Source organism: Nicrophorus vespilloides, unplaced genomic scaffold (genome assembly GCF_001412225.1).
Source record: "Nicrophorus vespilloides isolate i.1.1-1 unplaced genomic scaffold, Nicve_v1.0, whole genome shotgun sequence".
NCBI classification, from domain to species: Eukaryota; Metazoa; Arthropoda; class Insecta; order Coleoptera; family Silphidae; genus Nicrophorus; species Nicrophorus vespilloides.
The window spans coordinates 60,725-75,379 of record NW_017099710.1 but is presented as its reverse complement, the minus strand read 5'-3'; the positions used below and the strand labels follow the sequence as shown (position 1 = coordinate 75,379).

Sequence of the window (14,655 nt, the reverse complement as noted above, 5' to 3'; positions counted from 1 at the left end):
GTTTATCTGATTAAAGGATTGGAAACATCGCGCGCGCGGTGTACCCCAGGTGCTGCGCCTTTGTCTCATTAGATCCGCGCCTAGGATGAGAGCAATCACCACTCCAATTCATTATTTACGAAGTGACTTAATGAAACCCACGGAGGATGCAAATAACTTGGCACTCTTCCATTTTCTCCAATTTTCCTTCCAGCCGGAGGATTCGCATCTCCTTTTTTTTGTACTTTTATTTTTCACTCATCTATTTTGCACGTCTGACGTGCTTATTTTTAACCCATTTACAATAATACATGCAAAAAAACATCTTGTTAATTAAAATATTGATTTTTTTGCAAACTATATTTCGGACTATAAGACGCACCCTAAATCGAGATGATATTTTTCAAATTTATACAGACAACTTGTTTGAGGACAAATTTTACCAAATTCAGTCACCATTTTTTTGACAAGTTAATAGAAAATTATATAATTACATAAAATTCAAGATAATTCGTTTAGTAGAGTTTTACCACGTGTTTATGCAAAATATTTTTCTTATTCAATTCAATCGGATGTTTCACTAGAAAAATATATAAAGATCTATTATGCACTTACAGTATACACATGTTTCCTTGAAAATAAATATAGCAAAGTTTAATGAAATCATTGATTTCAGTAATACAAAAATCATTATTTATTTAATTTTTTGTATCAAAGCGTCTTATATTTTTAGTAAATTGTCTTAAAAATTGAATAAACGGAACAAAATCATTAAATTGAAATAAAGATCATTTTTGTCCACAAGTTTTTTTTCTTAACAAATAAAAAATAATATTTAAAATTTTACAGCTTCTATTTCGTACGTTTGCCACGGATATTTTTAGAGAATTTTCTATTGTATGAAAAAAAAAATAGTAGCGATTTAAACAGTCGACTTATTGCTTCGCGTAACGTAAAATATTGCGGTTTTTTTGTCTGCAGTCAGTTTGTTTTCATTAGCGAAAAATCTAGCGAAAACAATTTGTGGCTAGCCCCAATTTATAAAATTGCATATCAATTTATAATCTCTTTGATTATTTCTGTTCTTTTACGTTTTTATTAATTAATTATTTTAAATGTATATCTTAATTACTACTTTTGCAATTTTACTCATTCATTAAAAAATGTCATCAATTAATTAATTCAACTCTTATGTTTCAATTCAACAATTGTTGTGTTTTGTAAACACGAGAAAACGGATCGTTAAAATATTTGTGTGTATAATGTGGTTAATTATTCGATAATACTGACGGATTACCTAATCAGTATTACAACGAATCGATACCTCCACTAGGAGCGTTCTTAATCTCAACACTTATAGTAGAGTTATTTGGAATGCGGAGGAGATTAATGGAAATGGATGGATGGATTTAAGGCAAATTTAAGATTATGTTTAGAAACGTGTCCGCACGTGGGTGGTATTTTATACTCTTTGTTTTCTATGTCGATCGGTAAATTTAAGTAAAACTATTCAAAGCTGTAATTATATAATTTGAAAACTCATTTTTTGATTACTTTTGTTGAGACACATGAATCAACCGTTATTTTCACAGTTATTGTAACAAAATTAACTATAAAAAATATTGATTACATGTAAATCTAAATACCTATAATAATCATACAAAATTGTACTAAAGTAATACAAAATTATACCTAAAAGTATTAAAAATAGATTAGATTAAAGATTTAGTTATATTCAAAATTATTACAGATTTTAAATTAAATTAATTTAAAAAATAGATATTTACAATACAAAAAAAGTCAATTATTATTTTAGTATATATTTTTTAATTAATTTTCGACTGAAAAAATAATATTTATTGTCCAGAAATTGAGGAAGCTAATAGAATTATTAAATGGTAATCCTTTCATCTAATACTAACCCTTAATACCAGTAGTAAAAGAACCTTTATTTAATCCATTGATGTTTCAAAGATGCTGGTTCAGAATAAACGGAACCAAATCATTGGATGTCACGTTCAGACTGAGGGCTTCTGTCCACCTCAACAACTAAATAATACAACCGTCACAGAAAGCCAATTATCTGGGAATGCTTTTTAATAGAAGATTACCTTGTACAAGAAGAATAAACAACTTGAAAATAAATTTTAAAAAAAATATATAAATCCGTAACAAATTTATATAGTAATAGTAGGAATGTTGAAAATATCAACAATTAGTAAATAGAAATAAAGAATAAGAAAAATTTAGTCAAAAGCAATAAAATACTGTCATTCGCAGTAAAATACATAAATACATAACAAGACAATTTTTCCCGGGAAAACGTGAATTACACATTTTAAAAATTCCCGGGTCTTTCTGTTCTGTTATAGTAACCAGTTATGTTTAAATATAACATATAACTGTGAATCAATTACATACAATAATTAAAATAAACATTATATATCAATGTAGTTTAGTAAATAATTTATGACGAAAAATAATTTACTAAATGTTTGTAAAATAGATTTAAATTATGAAATTATTGAAACAAAAAATAAGCAAATTTCATAAGTGTTTGCTTAACTTCTTCATATTAATGGATTTCTATTAACTTTAAACACTACATATTCAATTAGTAAAAATGCGTAAATATGAGTCAACACTTATGATGATTATTATTATTAAACGAATTTGCATATTAAGATTTATTTAATTTTTTGTAATTTATTTAGGACTCAAACAAAAAAAAATTATACGATATAAATGAAAATCTGTCTGTGAAATGTTTCGGGATGAAACGAAACAAAAATTACCGAAATTGACTTGGGAAGGTGAAGCAATATTTGTTTAATTTAAACTTTGACCCTGCTCCCCGCGGACCACGCTTGAAAATGCTTTCACAATTCCACATTTTTCGGTATTGACAATATTTTTTAATTTAAACACAATGCCATGCAACGCGTTCCAAAAAACTAATGCGGCTTTTAATTTTGTTGGCATCGAACATGCAAAGCATTACTCTCTTAATTCCCTTTCTGTTTTTATGTTTTTAACGCGTTATTTGATAAATCTTTACATTCGTTTATTGCAGTCCATCAACATATATAAGTATATTTAAATAGTGATTTAATACTGAAAAAAATAGTACCAAAATCTGATCAATCATGCATATTTTTTAAATGTATTTTATGTGTACTTACATCTACTTTATATAATACTAACTATAATCTATTATGCATTTACAACGGGCCTCATCATAATAATATTGACCATAGTGAATATAGTGCATGTATGTTCCTACTAGGGAAATACATATCCAATATTTTTGCTCCCGGGAAAATCCCGAGAAATCGTAAAAAATCATCGAGAACAGTTTCTAAATGTATTGCCTATTAACGAATAATATTTGACAGTTGCCCTTAAGTCCTTAAAATAATAATTTCTTATATTCAAACACTACTGGTTTAAATAAATTTCTATTTTGGAGTCCATATTTACATATTACAATTTATTGATATTCATGTATTTTAATCTATAATTTTGTTAGTTATTGTTAAAATTTTGTGTATTCTGTGAATTTGTTGGCAATTTTACAAATGTTGTATTTTAGATAAATTTTGTATATTCTATGAATTTTTTGTAAATTTGTTTTCAGTTTTACAAATGTTATATCTGGAGTGCAAAGGTTGAGGATCATCTGTTTACAGTATTGGTACATCTGTTGGAATACCTTCTTATATATTGCTATTGCAGGTAGGTAGTTCGCTGCTCTTCTTTGTAGCATATTTCACATCTTGCACATTGTAGCTATACAAGTATTACTTCTACAGTTTACTTTCTAACTCTGCGTAATAGTGTAGTAACAGAGTAATTAAATTAACTATTTACTTTATTCTTACATATCTAAATAATATTCAATGGAAGATCCAATGTTGAGTCATGTATTTTGTATGTACCCGTATAACGCGGATAACACGTTACGCGTTGTATAAATCTCGTTAAAGAAAATCGTGTTATTTGAAAATATTCCTCGCATTACACGGAATTCTCGCATTTTGTTATATTGCGATTTGTACGAGAGCATTTCTTATAATTCATAATGTTCGAAAAATAGTGGTAATCGAAATCCCGACGGTAACCAAATCACGACTGTCGGGATTTCGAATGTCGGGAATTTGATTGTCAGGATTTTGGTTGTCGAGATTTCGATATAGACCCACCAAAAATATAGTAATATTTATGTAAATTAAATTATATCTATTTTTGAATTATTAATTAAATATTCTGATTAATTTAAAAAAATGCATAAAAAAAAACTATAGTTAATATACGATTTTTTATAAATATAATAAATTAAAGTTATTTTTATATAAATGTGAATTTGATTTATCTATTAAGAAAGTGTATTGAAAATAAAAATAAAACAGAGAACTTCAATCGATTATTACAGCACGATTTAGGAGACCTTAGAGATCTGAGCTTCACAATCAATTAGGTATGTGAAATCGAAAGATATTTACCTTTATGTGAAGACTCAACAGGTGGCAATAATACGAACAATACTTCGACTCCAATAAAAAAAAAACTTCACCTTTCCTACATATGCAATAGTCCTCGACAACTCTGTTTCCTCGAGCAGACTCAAAAGCGAAGCAAAATATCCGGTATAAATATTTAATCCAATTACGCCAACGTTATTCTCAATCGTTTTCGCAATTTAGTCTGAATCGATTGACGTTCCAAACAATCTGAATTTATTTAATCTTCTCCTTCGAGCAGTAAAGAGGAAAATATAAGCAATCACACATTAAAACAAACTATCAATATATTTACTCAAACCCAAGGAAATACTGAAACATCATCATGTAACATATAATCTCTTAGCATTTGCAAACCATCCAATTCGTTATAACACTTACTAATGTTTCAGGTAGAATTATATTCAAATTTATTTCAATTTATTAAAAATAGACAGTCAATAAAATCTTTTTTTTTGGATATATAAGAAATCCAAATTTGAACTAATAAAATATTTGTTTTTTTTATTAATTTATATAATCTTGTAATTATTATTGATATGAGTTGACTTTCCATATCATTTTCTAAAGTTATTTATAGGCAGTCAAGTATAAAATTTAATTCTTTCCCGATTTTCTGTTTGTTTCATGAAACTTAGTATCAGAGAAAATTTAGTGTAAAATGTTTATGTTTGTAATCACATAATTAATTAATTTTTATATTTTATGCCTAAGTTCAAAAACCGGTTTTTTAATTGTAAAAATCAGGTATTCGAATTATACAAATTTCTTCGAAAAAAAACGGTTTTCAGAAACCTATCAAACCTTAAAAAACAAGATTTGAAAAATTTTACTATATTTTATTTTAAAATCTCAATTTCCTTTGTCAAGAATTTCAATCTATATTGCAGGAATTTATTTCCGGTCAGTGAGTTTGATTCAATTGCAATGGAAAATAAGCAAACAATGAAATTTAAATAATAATATTAATCAAGATGCAAATTGCAAAAACCCATTGTACTCGTTTAAGAACACTTCAATACAACAGACGATTTCATTTCGGTATGAAATTATGTATGAAGATTTCAAACATTTTCTCTTTTTATAATAAAATAATATAGACAACTGGGTGACAGCAAGGAAATCTAAAGGTGCTAAATATATAATTCGCGCCCCCTCAAGAAAACAATACTATTACCTATTACTTGCGTCATTGGCGCCCCTACGATTAATGCGCCTGGGGCCGTCGCCCCTCCACTTGCTGCGGCGTTGAACAGGAATACATTTATATAGACAGGAAGACTAAAGCCTTGTTCAGCATGTAAATCTATTACTTTTGTATTATATTACAATTAAACTTCTAATGGATACTTAGGTAATTTATTTTTATGTTAATGCGTGTACCTGACATGTTTTGAATCTGTTTATAGTAAATAATGTATTGATGACAACATGCATGGACTTTTTGTTAACTGTTGTTGAAATAGAAAATAAAAAATATTTAGCGTGGACAATCTATCTTTTGTCCTTCTCCATGGGTTTTAATTAATTATGTAATTTTATTAATTTCTATTCTTAAATAAAAATCGTTTTGCGTTTTACTGAAATCCTCGATGAATTGTGCAACGCTTTGTTTGTTAGAATATACCAATATGAATGGTGATGTATATCTCATAAATTAAATGGAAATGTTAGCAATTGTTGACAGGAGAAGAATACACAATGTTGAGTATTATAATAAGAAGATTTACTTGCAATTTCTTGCGATTTAAGAGCTAGCTCGCTGCTGCAGTAATATACCATTATTTCGTATAAATTTAATATATTTTCTGCAGCAGAAAGACCCAAATGGCTTCTTCTAATATTACTTTATAGTGACATAAAGAGTTTTACATTATTGTTATTATTTTCAGAATTGAAACATACAAAAGGAAACTAGTGTTAGCGTAATGTATTATATGATACGTAACGTTATGTCATTGTTTTTCAGAAATGTATATGTCCTTTATTTTCAGTAGAAGATTAATAACCTCTTATTATGTTAGTTAATTATTATATAATATATATTACATAATCTTTATAATTTTCAGTAGTGAAAATTCGAAGTATAATTAATCTTAGTTTTACGCTTTACATCTATTTAAATAAGAAAATTTGTTTCATTTAGCGTCATTTTGAGTAGAAAATAAGTATTTTTTCGTTATATCCAATAAGCGTTAAACAAGGTCTTACTGCACTGGTTTTAATAAATTATTGTTTCGTGTTTAATATAATAATATTGCAATATTACATAAAAATTACAATGTACTGTCTTTCATCATAAGATTTATGTCTTATTAATATAAGTTTTTAATTACATACAGGACAAATTACATATTTTTTATACTTTTCATTAATTGTCTTTAGTGAGAAATGAGTTATGAATTAATTATTCTTGAATACTTCTAATTTCACTATTAAAGAGTCAATTAGCACTAAAGGATGTTTCCCGAGATTTTTTCCCAAGAAATATTTCAGCTAAAAAAATAATAATGTGTATAACAATATAGTTGAAGTGAATTATGAAGGAATCGAGACGCATTTCACTATTTAGTTTTCACCGGGGCGCTAGCCTTTCGGGGGCGGCAATTTTGCTTCCCCTCCCATGTATTTTCTTATGAAGAGGGGCGCATTATTCTTAGTAGCCCACAAGCGCCCTCCCCTTGTCGTGCATTTTCTTATGAAGAGGGGCGCATTATTCTTAGTAGCCCAAGGGCGCCAAATACCTTAAGATTATCATATTGAATGATTAAAACACTTGTGTAAGCATTTCATAAATTTGTGGTGTTTTCTTGATGTGTTTTTGAGTGGTTTTCACGCTAGATTTGAGCATCAGACGTTCTATTTCCAGTGACAGATCTCGCAATAATTCTTCATTGCATTCTTTTTTATACATTCCTTAATTTCCTTCCGTTTCCGTAACCGGAGTAACAGGAATTAGAGGAAGATGCACACGTCTATACATATGCATATCAAAAATAGAATGCATATATGTATTTCATCCCCGCACCCGAATTAGACGACAGTGAGACCTATGAGATATGAGAACCGGAAACGGAAAATGCGGCAGCACGCGCCTATCTTCGTCCTCACGCAGGTGTTTCCTTCTTCTTCTTCTCCTCCTCCTCCTCCAGCACTCCTCTGCCACCTCGTCCTCTTTTCATCTTCCTCCTCCACTATCTCCGTCTTCTCTAGGAAAGATGTTTTCGTGTCGCGTGCTCCTGTGTGTATTCGAGCGTGTGCATACGTTTCATTACTTCTTTTTCTTCCTTTCCTCCACCTCTTCCGATTGCATAACGCACCTACGAGGTACGAAAATAGAGTGGCCTTTCATTCATCGTTCGTTCATTCAAGCCGCACTTCCGACAATGCGGAATCAACATTAGCCGCCTCATTGTTGCCGTCGCCGGGATGTGTTTCTTGGCGGCAACGGAATCCTCGGATGTTTCTTATTAGCTGTACGAAATCGAGACGGGTTGTCTCGGAAAGTCTGCCGTTCCCAAGAATAGAATCAAAAAACATCCAATAAGACACCAGGATCTTTACCTTCTGCCACCGCGCGCCGCATATTTTCCATCAACTTGCCTCCTCCAACATCCAATAAAATCTAATTGAAGCTGTTGCAAATGCCAGCAGCATGTTGCAATGAAGAAATACTGAATGAATCTTCAGTTTCAATTACTTAACATCGTTTTTGTTCGTATAAGAATATTGAGTACAGCAGAAGAAGAATGAAACCGTCAATTGAACGGATGATGATTATGGTCGTTCGTCTATTTGCTTTACAAGGCGGATTGTGTGATTCGCATTGGAATACATTACAATAATTACTCGTGACGAAACTAGAGGTCCGCTATTTGTTATATCCTTCAACGTAGATGCCATAAGCCATATAAGCACAAGGCGAATCAAGAGGCTCTAAAACATTGTATGTCCATAGTTGACTCCTCGCTTTAATCATATGCAAAATGTATTCACATTTTTTGTTAACTGATTGTGCGTACCTTTTGCTTGCTGCGGACATTTTTAGAAGCGCCGGATGATTGGAAACATGTGTTTCCTGGATGCAGATTAAAAACATATTTTTCACGGTATAAGTTAAAAAATACAGCTTTTCACCATTCAAAAAATAAATGTAAACTAACGTGTTTCCAAAATCAACGGCTTTTATTATACTATTATATAATAGACATAGCGGTATAGAGGGCTTTTGACCCTAGTCTTCATGTCCATTTCATTCCCAATAGAGCAGCGAAATGTGATTTTTGTTAACACCACCACCAGTTATGTATGAATTTGAACCTGAATGCATAAAAAATGTACATGCAATAAAAAAAAATCGAAATACGCAAAACAAATAATAAAACGATTTTGTTTATTATGTCTTCAATTTACTTTCAACGATTTAATTATGTTTGTTTAAAAAAATGTTACCTACCTACCGTGTAAATCGGGGGATTTGTGTATTACATAGTCAATCTTTGAGATTGCTACAAATCTAGTTATGCGCTTCTTATAATTACTTAATAATTACTTTAGCCATTCCTAAAGTTATTATTATGATTTTCAAAAATCATAATATCTCAATAATTAATTAATATTACATAATAGTAGTTATAGTAAAATACTAAAATGTGCGAAATTGAAAACGATTTCGCAATTACAAAAAACAATTAGTTATTTTTTTAATTAAATAAAATTATTTATAAAATACATTTATTATTTAATGGCAAAAAAATCAACAACATTCGTATGATATACACAAACACTACCATTTTTGTTTTTAGTGCAATTAAATTAGGGGATGTTTCATCCCGACGAAATAAAATATTCCGTTTTTATTTACACACACATTCATTATTTCGATCGTCACAAATAAAGTTGCCGCAGATCATTTAAACAAAAAAAGTACAAATGTTAAAAAAAAAACTCAATTTCAATCCAGTTTCTCGTACACAATGGTCGTTCTTGTGATGTGTGCACGTATATATATATATACAAATGTCGTTTTTGCTGCTTGTTCTGTTTTAGATTTCGTCCAATTTAATTGAAATTAAATCGTATTTGCCGCATAAAAATGTTTGAAATTTCAACCACGTGAAATTCAATATTGTTTTTTTTTTCAGGAATTCAGTTATCGGCTTTTTTCTTCTCATCTCTTCGAGCTTCAAATATTACTATTGAATAGTAATATTTTAGACTTAGATGTGAAAAGGAAGTTTATATTTTTATTGTGTATAAACATATGTTTTTTTTTCTATATATATTCTAGAGGTGAGTGGTTAATTCCTCATAAATTACTTTATGTTTCTTATTCAAAATTAATGTTTTAGGTGAAGTGTCATCAATATTAAAACTTTTTTTTAATTAACTTTTCCTAACATTTAGTAATATTTGGATTGAATATAGACAAAATCAGAACTTTTTTTTTAATATAAACATTCTTAATATATTTTAATTTCAAGTGAACATTATTTTAAGAAACATATTTGGTGGTAGTATCAAAGTATAGTGAACCTCATACAAAAGCAATCAAAAAAATAATTTTGTTATGTCTCAATTAAAAGAAGATGTGCATAAGTTGTGGTCTGGTTCAAAAAAGCAGGTTGATCCAAATGAATGGGTATTACATGATATGGAAAACTTCAATTTATGCATTCAATTATACGCGAATGTTATGATAGATCTTATTTATGATATAAGATTTAAATTAAAATTATTAAAAGATTACCTATTTCCTGTAAACCTAGACGTTTGTTCCGATCCTGAAGACCAAACAAAAATGCCAAGTGAGTATAAACAAATTTTCCTCAAATAATATTATTTAGCTTTTCCCTAGGTTTGAAGTGGTACATCTTAATGAGATATATCCGGAGAAAAAAGAAAAGAGTATGTAAATTATGTAGTGGACCTTGCCTGAAAAACGTTTTTCTGATACTGGAGTCGTTGGAAAAGGACCTATTCCAATGGGAAAAGAGCGTCTTTAAATTTTCAGAAGAAAGACCAGATGAAGGTGTGTTAATTGGACTCTTAAATTAAGAATATATACATAACTAATTGAGGTATAATTTACAGATTATAATCGCGTAATTAAAGAGCAGCACAAGAAATGGGATAGTAAATACTCGCCAATTAGCAAACTAGAATCTCTAATATTGCGAACTGAAGTCGCTTCATCGCGACCTCCAAAACCGAGACGTTCGTCAAGTTTAGTTAACTTATCTCATTCAGAACTATTACATAAGTGTATAGTATTCAAACGCATTTTGGTTATTCCTTTAGCTAATGTAATTTATATTTATTAGATCGCAATACCTCATTTCTAAAACTATTTAAAGGAATAAAACCTAAAGCATCTTCATCAAAAACACTTAAGAACGAAATACTACTACAAAATGATAATGTTATACACACAACTCCCAACGTTTTGGAACTTCCAGCATCTGAGGAATCTAATGAAGCAGCGATATTCTTGAAACCAAAATTAATTAGTTTTTCGATAGACAAGATATTAAGCAATCCTTATGTACCACCAGGTTCTTCTAGTCAAGTAGCACAGCAGGAAAACCCAATTGAAACTGGAAATCTTTCTGAAAATCCATTTGGCTGGATAATATCAAATCCGGAAAGCACTTCTATATCGGTAAATATACCCAAACAAGTAGCAAAAAGTACTAAATCTGCAAAATTTTGCAATAAAGTAGTAAAGCAGAAATACCAATCTAAATATATAAATCTTTCCAAGGTAGTGGTAGAACAGGAAAGTGAACCTGTATTTACAAAGCCATCCAAAGACCCATCTAAATCTACATATTTGCAAACAGCAGAACACTATTATGCCAATCCAGTAGCAGGACCATCCAATTCGAAAGACCATGAAAGTTCTTACTGTGGTCCAAGGCGGTCATTGTCATCTTCGTCTTTGTATGATGTAAATAGTGGTGTACCATTCCTTAGTCCGGCAGGTATTATACACAAAATAAGTGATATTTTTCTAATAATTTTAGCATTTTTTTAGATGATAAGGCGGGCAATGAATTTCAGAGTAAAGCCTATGCGTTCATCAATGAGAATGGTACTGAAAAAATGACCAATGAAACATATAAATATATTTTATTCTTCCGTATGAGGATGTTATCAAATAAATTAATGAACTATATTCAAAATCAACCAGATTTATTCGACATATATGCAGAAGTTCAAAGTTAAAACATTATTATATTTATGTTACTATATCGTTTCATGACTACAATTGTTTAAGTCCCGAATACAGTGTAAATTGTGCAATGTACGCATGTTTTATGTATTTGTTTTTTAGTTTTCGTAAACTTTAACTATAAGTATTGTAATATAGCTTTAATTAAACTAATATTATGTTTGAGTATTTGATAATACTTAATATTTTAAACTATAAATATCAACAAAAATAACTTCAAAAGTTTAGAAAATATACAAATACATTCTAATAATAATGATAAAAATAATTTATTGCACCCTTGCACTTTTATTTATTTATTTGCAATATTGGTAGGTTATCAGAATATTAATTGTTTTTTTTATATATTTCTCAAACCAAAATTAATTAGTTTTTCGATAGTCAAGTAAAAAGCAAGTAAAGTCAATAAAGTAGCAAATCAGAAAGGCCACTTAAAATCTGCAAACCCTTCCAAGGATCTACAATAACATCAATTGAACAGAAAAAAAAAATCTAAATCTGCTTTTGTTTTTTATCTATTGATAGCATCTTCACGATATTTAAGTTGGCAACAAGCAGTATGTGTGGTGGACACAAAATCTTATACTGTTTTTGTCTAACCGTTTGCAAAGAGTACATGTAAGAAAATAATTGGGAGAACTACGCTCCAGTGATTCAATCAAATGTAAGTACAACTACAATTAGCTATTGATTTACTATATGTTTTAATGAAATCGAATATACATAATTTGGTATTAGGTTAAGTGTTATTTATATAGTATATTGTATATTGTTAGCTTTTCTCAATCAATGTTGGCATCACCTTCAAGAAATTTGTGTTGGCAGTATAGAAACTTTGAGTTTAACAAATGATGTCAAAAAAATTGTGAAAAGTAGAACAATTGTAAGTATTCAATGTATTAAAGGAAATTATCCTTTATTTTAAAGTAATCTAATCTTTATAGGCATTATAACTTGATTCGCTTGTATTAAGATGTCGGGAATTGATGACTCATTTGGTTGTGGGTCCAAACCAAAGTTGTCCAGCACCGAAGATTGGGAAATGTACAGTTCCCACAGCTTTATTTTATGTATTAATACTGAACCCAGCAAAATGATACATCAGTTATATGTGGTAGGAAATAAAATGAAAACATTACTTCCTAAAGAGTTCCACAAGTTTCCTTCGCCTGAAGACGATACTTCAATGCTAAGTGAGTATAAAATGAGTGAATTCTAATTGTAATCTTAATTGACTGATTGTAATATTTTTTTTAGTCCTCAAATGGGTGTCGCTATTTAATATTATTAACAATTATTCAGCATCATCCTGTGTATGCAAAAGGCCCTGCATAAAAAATTTGTACCTAGTGTTAGAAATATTTGAATATAATATTTCTCAATGGGAAAAGATAGTGTTTAGGTACAATTCCTATAAAACGGATGAAGGTATACCTTATTCTAGTCTAACCTACAAGTAACTAATACAATTTCATTTCATAGATTTTAAAAGAATCTTACATGAGAAGCACAAGGAATGGGAAACGCTGAAACGGTATTATGATCGTATGATAAGTGATGCATGTTTAGTAAGAAACAAAGATGAAATTGCTATTAAAAGATTGTTGAAATCTACATTACCAAGAGTACAAGAGCAAAATACATCTCTAACCATAGTATCATTTGATGAAGAATACGATGTACACCCATCTCCCTCAAAAATTCGTCGAATTTCGACTACAAGTATTATATGAAAATAGGTTATTTCTTAGTAAAGTATATTTACATTTTATTTTAGCGCGTCCTGCTCAATCATTTACGAATACGAGAGAATACGAAATTGATGAATCAAGCAACATGGAAACAGGTTTCGATTGGACAATTTTGCAATAATTTATAATAAAATTAAATCAATTATTTCAGGTCCTTCCTATCAAGAAGCTGATAACATTGATATTGAATTGCAATATCAATCTTATTCAGCAGCAGGTCCTTCCTGTTTCGTAGCAGGACCTTCAAACGTCGAAGCAAGATATTCAAATGCTATAGTAAAAGTACCCAACGCTGTACCAGCATCTTCCAACGTAGAAGCAAGTACATCGTATGCCATAGCAGGACCATCAAACGACGAAGCAAGAAATTCTTATACAGCAGCAGGACATTCCAATGCCGAAACAGATTCCTTCCGAATTTATCAACGTAATGAGTGGTCATCATCTCTAAGCACTTCTTATAGTGTATTTTCAACTCCTGGAGAATCTGGTACAGTTGTAAAATAATAAGAAAGTAAACTTTAAGTAAAACGTACATTTTGCCCCAACAGATTCATTGGACTTCCAGGAAGATTCCTTTTGTTGCGTTAAAAGACACGCAATTACAAACAAAAATTATCAATTTAATTTTTTCTGTAGGATAGCGGAAATAGAAAATAAATTGTGCAATTATATTTTATACAATGACGAAATATGCAATACTTATGGATTCCCAGCAGAATTCAGATGACCTGGTTTTAGTATTTTTATTGTGTTAATATTTGGTTTAATTATGTTTAGATATATTTATTGATTTTTTTTTATATTTGTAAATGAATGTTAATATTTTTATTTAAATTAATTGTTAGTCTTTCTTTTGATATAATATTTTATACTTGATAAATTCGAAGATATTTTTTAACTCCAATAAACTCAATTTTTATATTCCTACAATAAATATATTACTTCAATTATCTCAAGCAATAATGATTAATCAACCTATTCCATCTGAAAAGACTAGGTATGTCTCACTAAGATTCTCTATGGTCATACATACAATCTAGCATAAGCATAGTTTTCTACACAAAAAGTTGTAATATGTCTCTAATTATAATTAGTTATTATGCAACAACACCATCAAATTTAAGTGGCTGCAGTACCAAATATAAATAACTGTTTTGTGTAAAAATTT

The 14,655-nt window shown here is 29.6% G+C and overlaps 2 protein-coding genes across 3 annotated transcripts; both read left to right on the top strand.

Annotated features, from left to right (window-relative positions):
• Positions 1-9,933: 9,933 nt before the first annotated feature.
• LOC108565318 lies at positions 9,934-11,933 on the top strand. Of its 2 annotated transcripts, none has more exons than XM_017924709.1 (6): positions 9,934-10,306; positions 10,357-10,530; positions 10,593-10,763; positions 10,823-11,160; positions 11,263-11,482; positions 11,536-11,933. In XM_017924709.1, exons 1-6 carry the CDS (start codon positions 10,069-10,071, stop codon positions 11,724-11,726), a joined length of 1,332 nt encoding a protein of 443 aa, XP_017780198.1. In that variant the 5' UTR covers positions 9,934-10,068; the 3' UTR covers positions 11,727-11,933. The 2 variants fall into 2 exon arrangements, with proteins under 2 accessions (XP_017780198.1, XP_017780199.1); XM_017924710.1 differs by having other exon boundaries at positions 11,263-11,478; positions 11,536-11,694.
• A 406-nt stretch (positions 11,934-12,339) lies between these two features.
• LOC108565320 lies at positions 12,340-14,233 on the top strand. Its single transcript, XM_017924711.1, has 8 exons — positions 12,340-12,397; positions 12,510-12,616; positions 12,678-12,926; positions 12,991-13,161; positions 13,216-13,455; positions 13,511-13,579; positions 13,636-13,974; positions 14,036-14,233. Exons 3-8 carry the CDS (start codon positions 12,707-12,709, stop codon positions 14,212-14,214), a joined length of 1,218 nt encoding a protein of 405 aa, XP_017780200.1. The 5' UTR covers positions 12,340-12,397; positions 12,510-12,616; positions 12,678-12,706; the 3' UTR covers positions 14,215-14,233.
• The last annotated feature ends 422 nt before the right edge of the window (positions 14,234-14,655 follow it).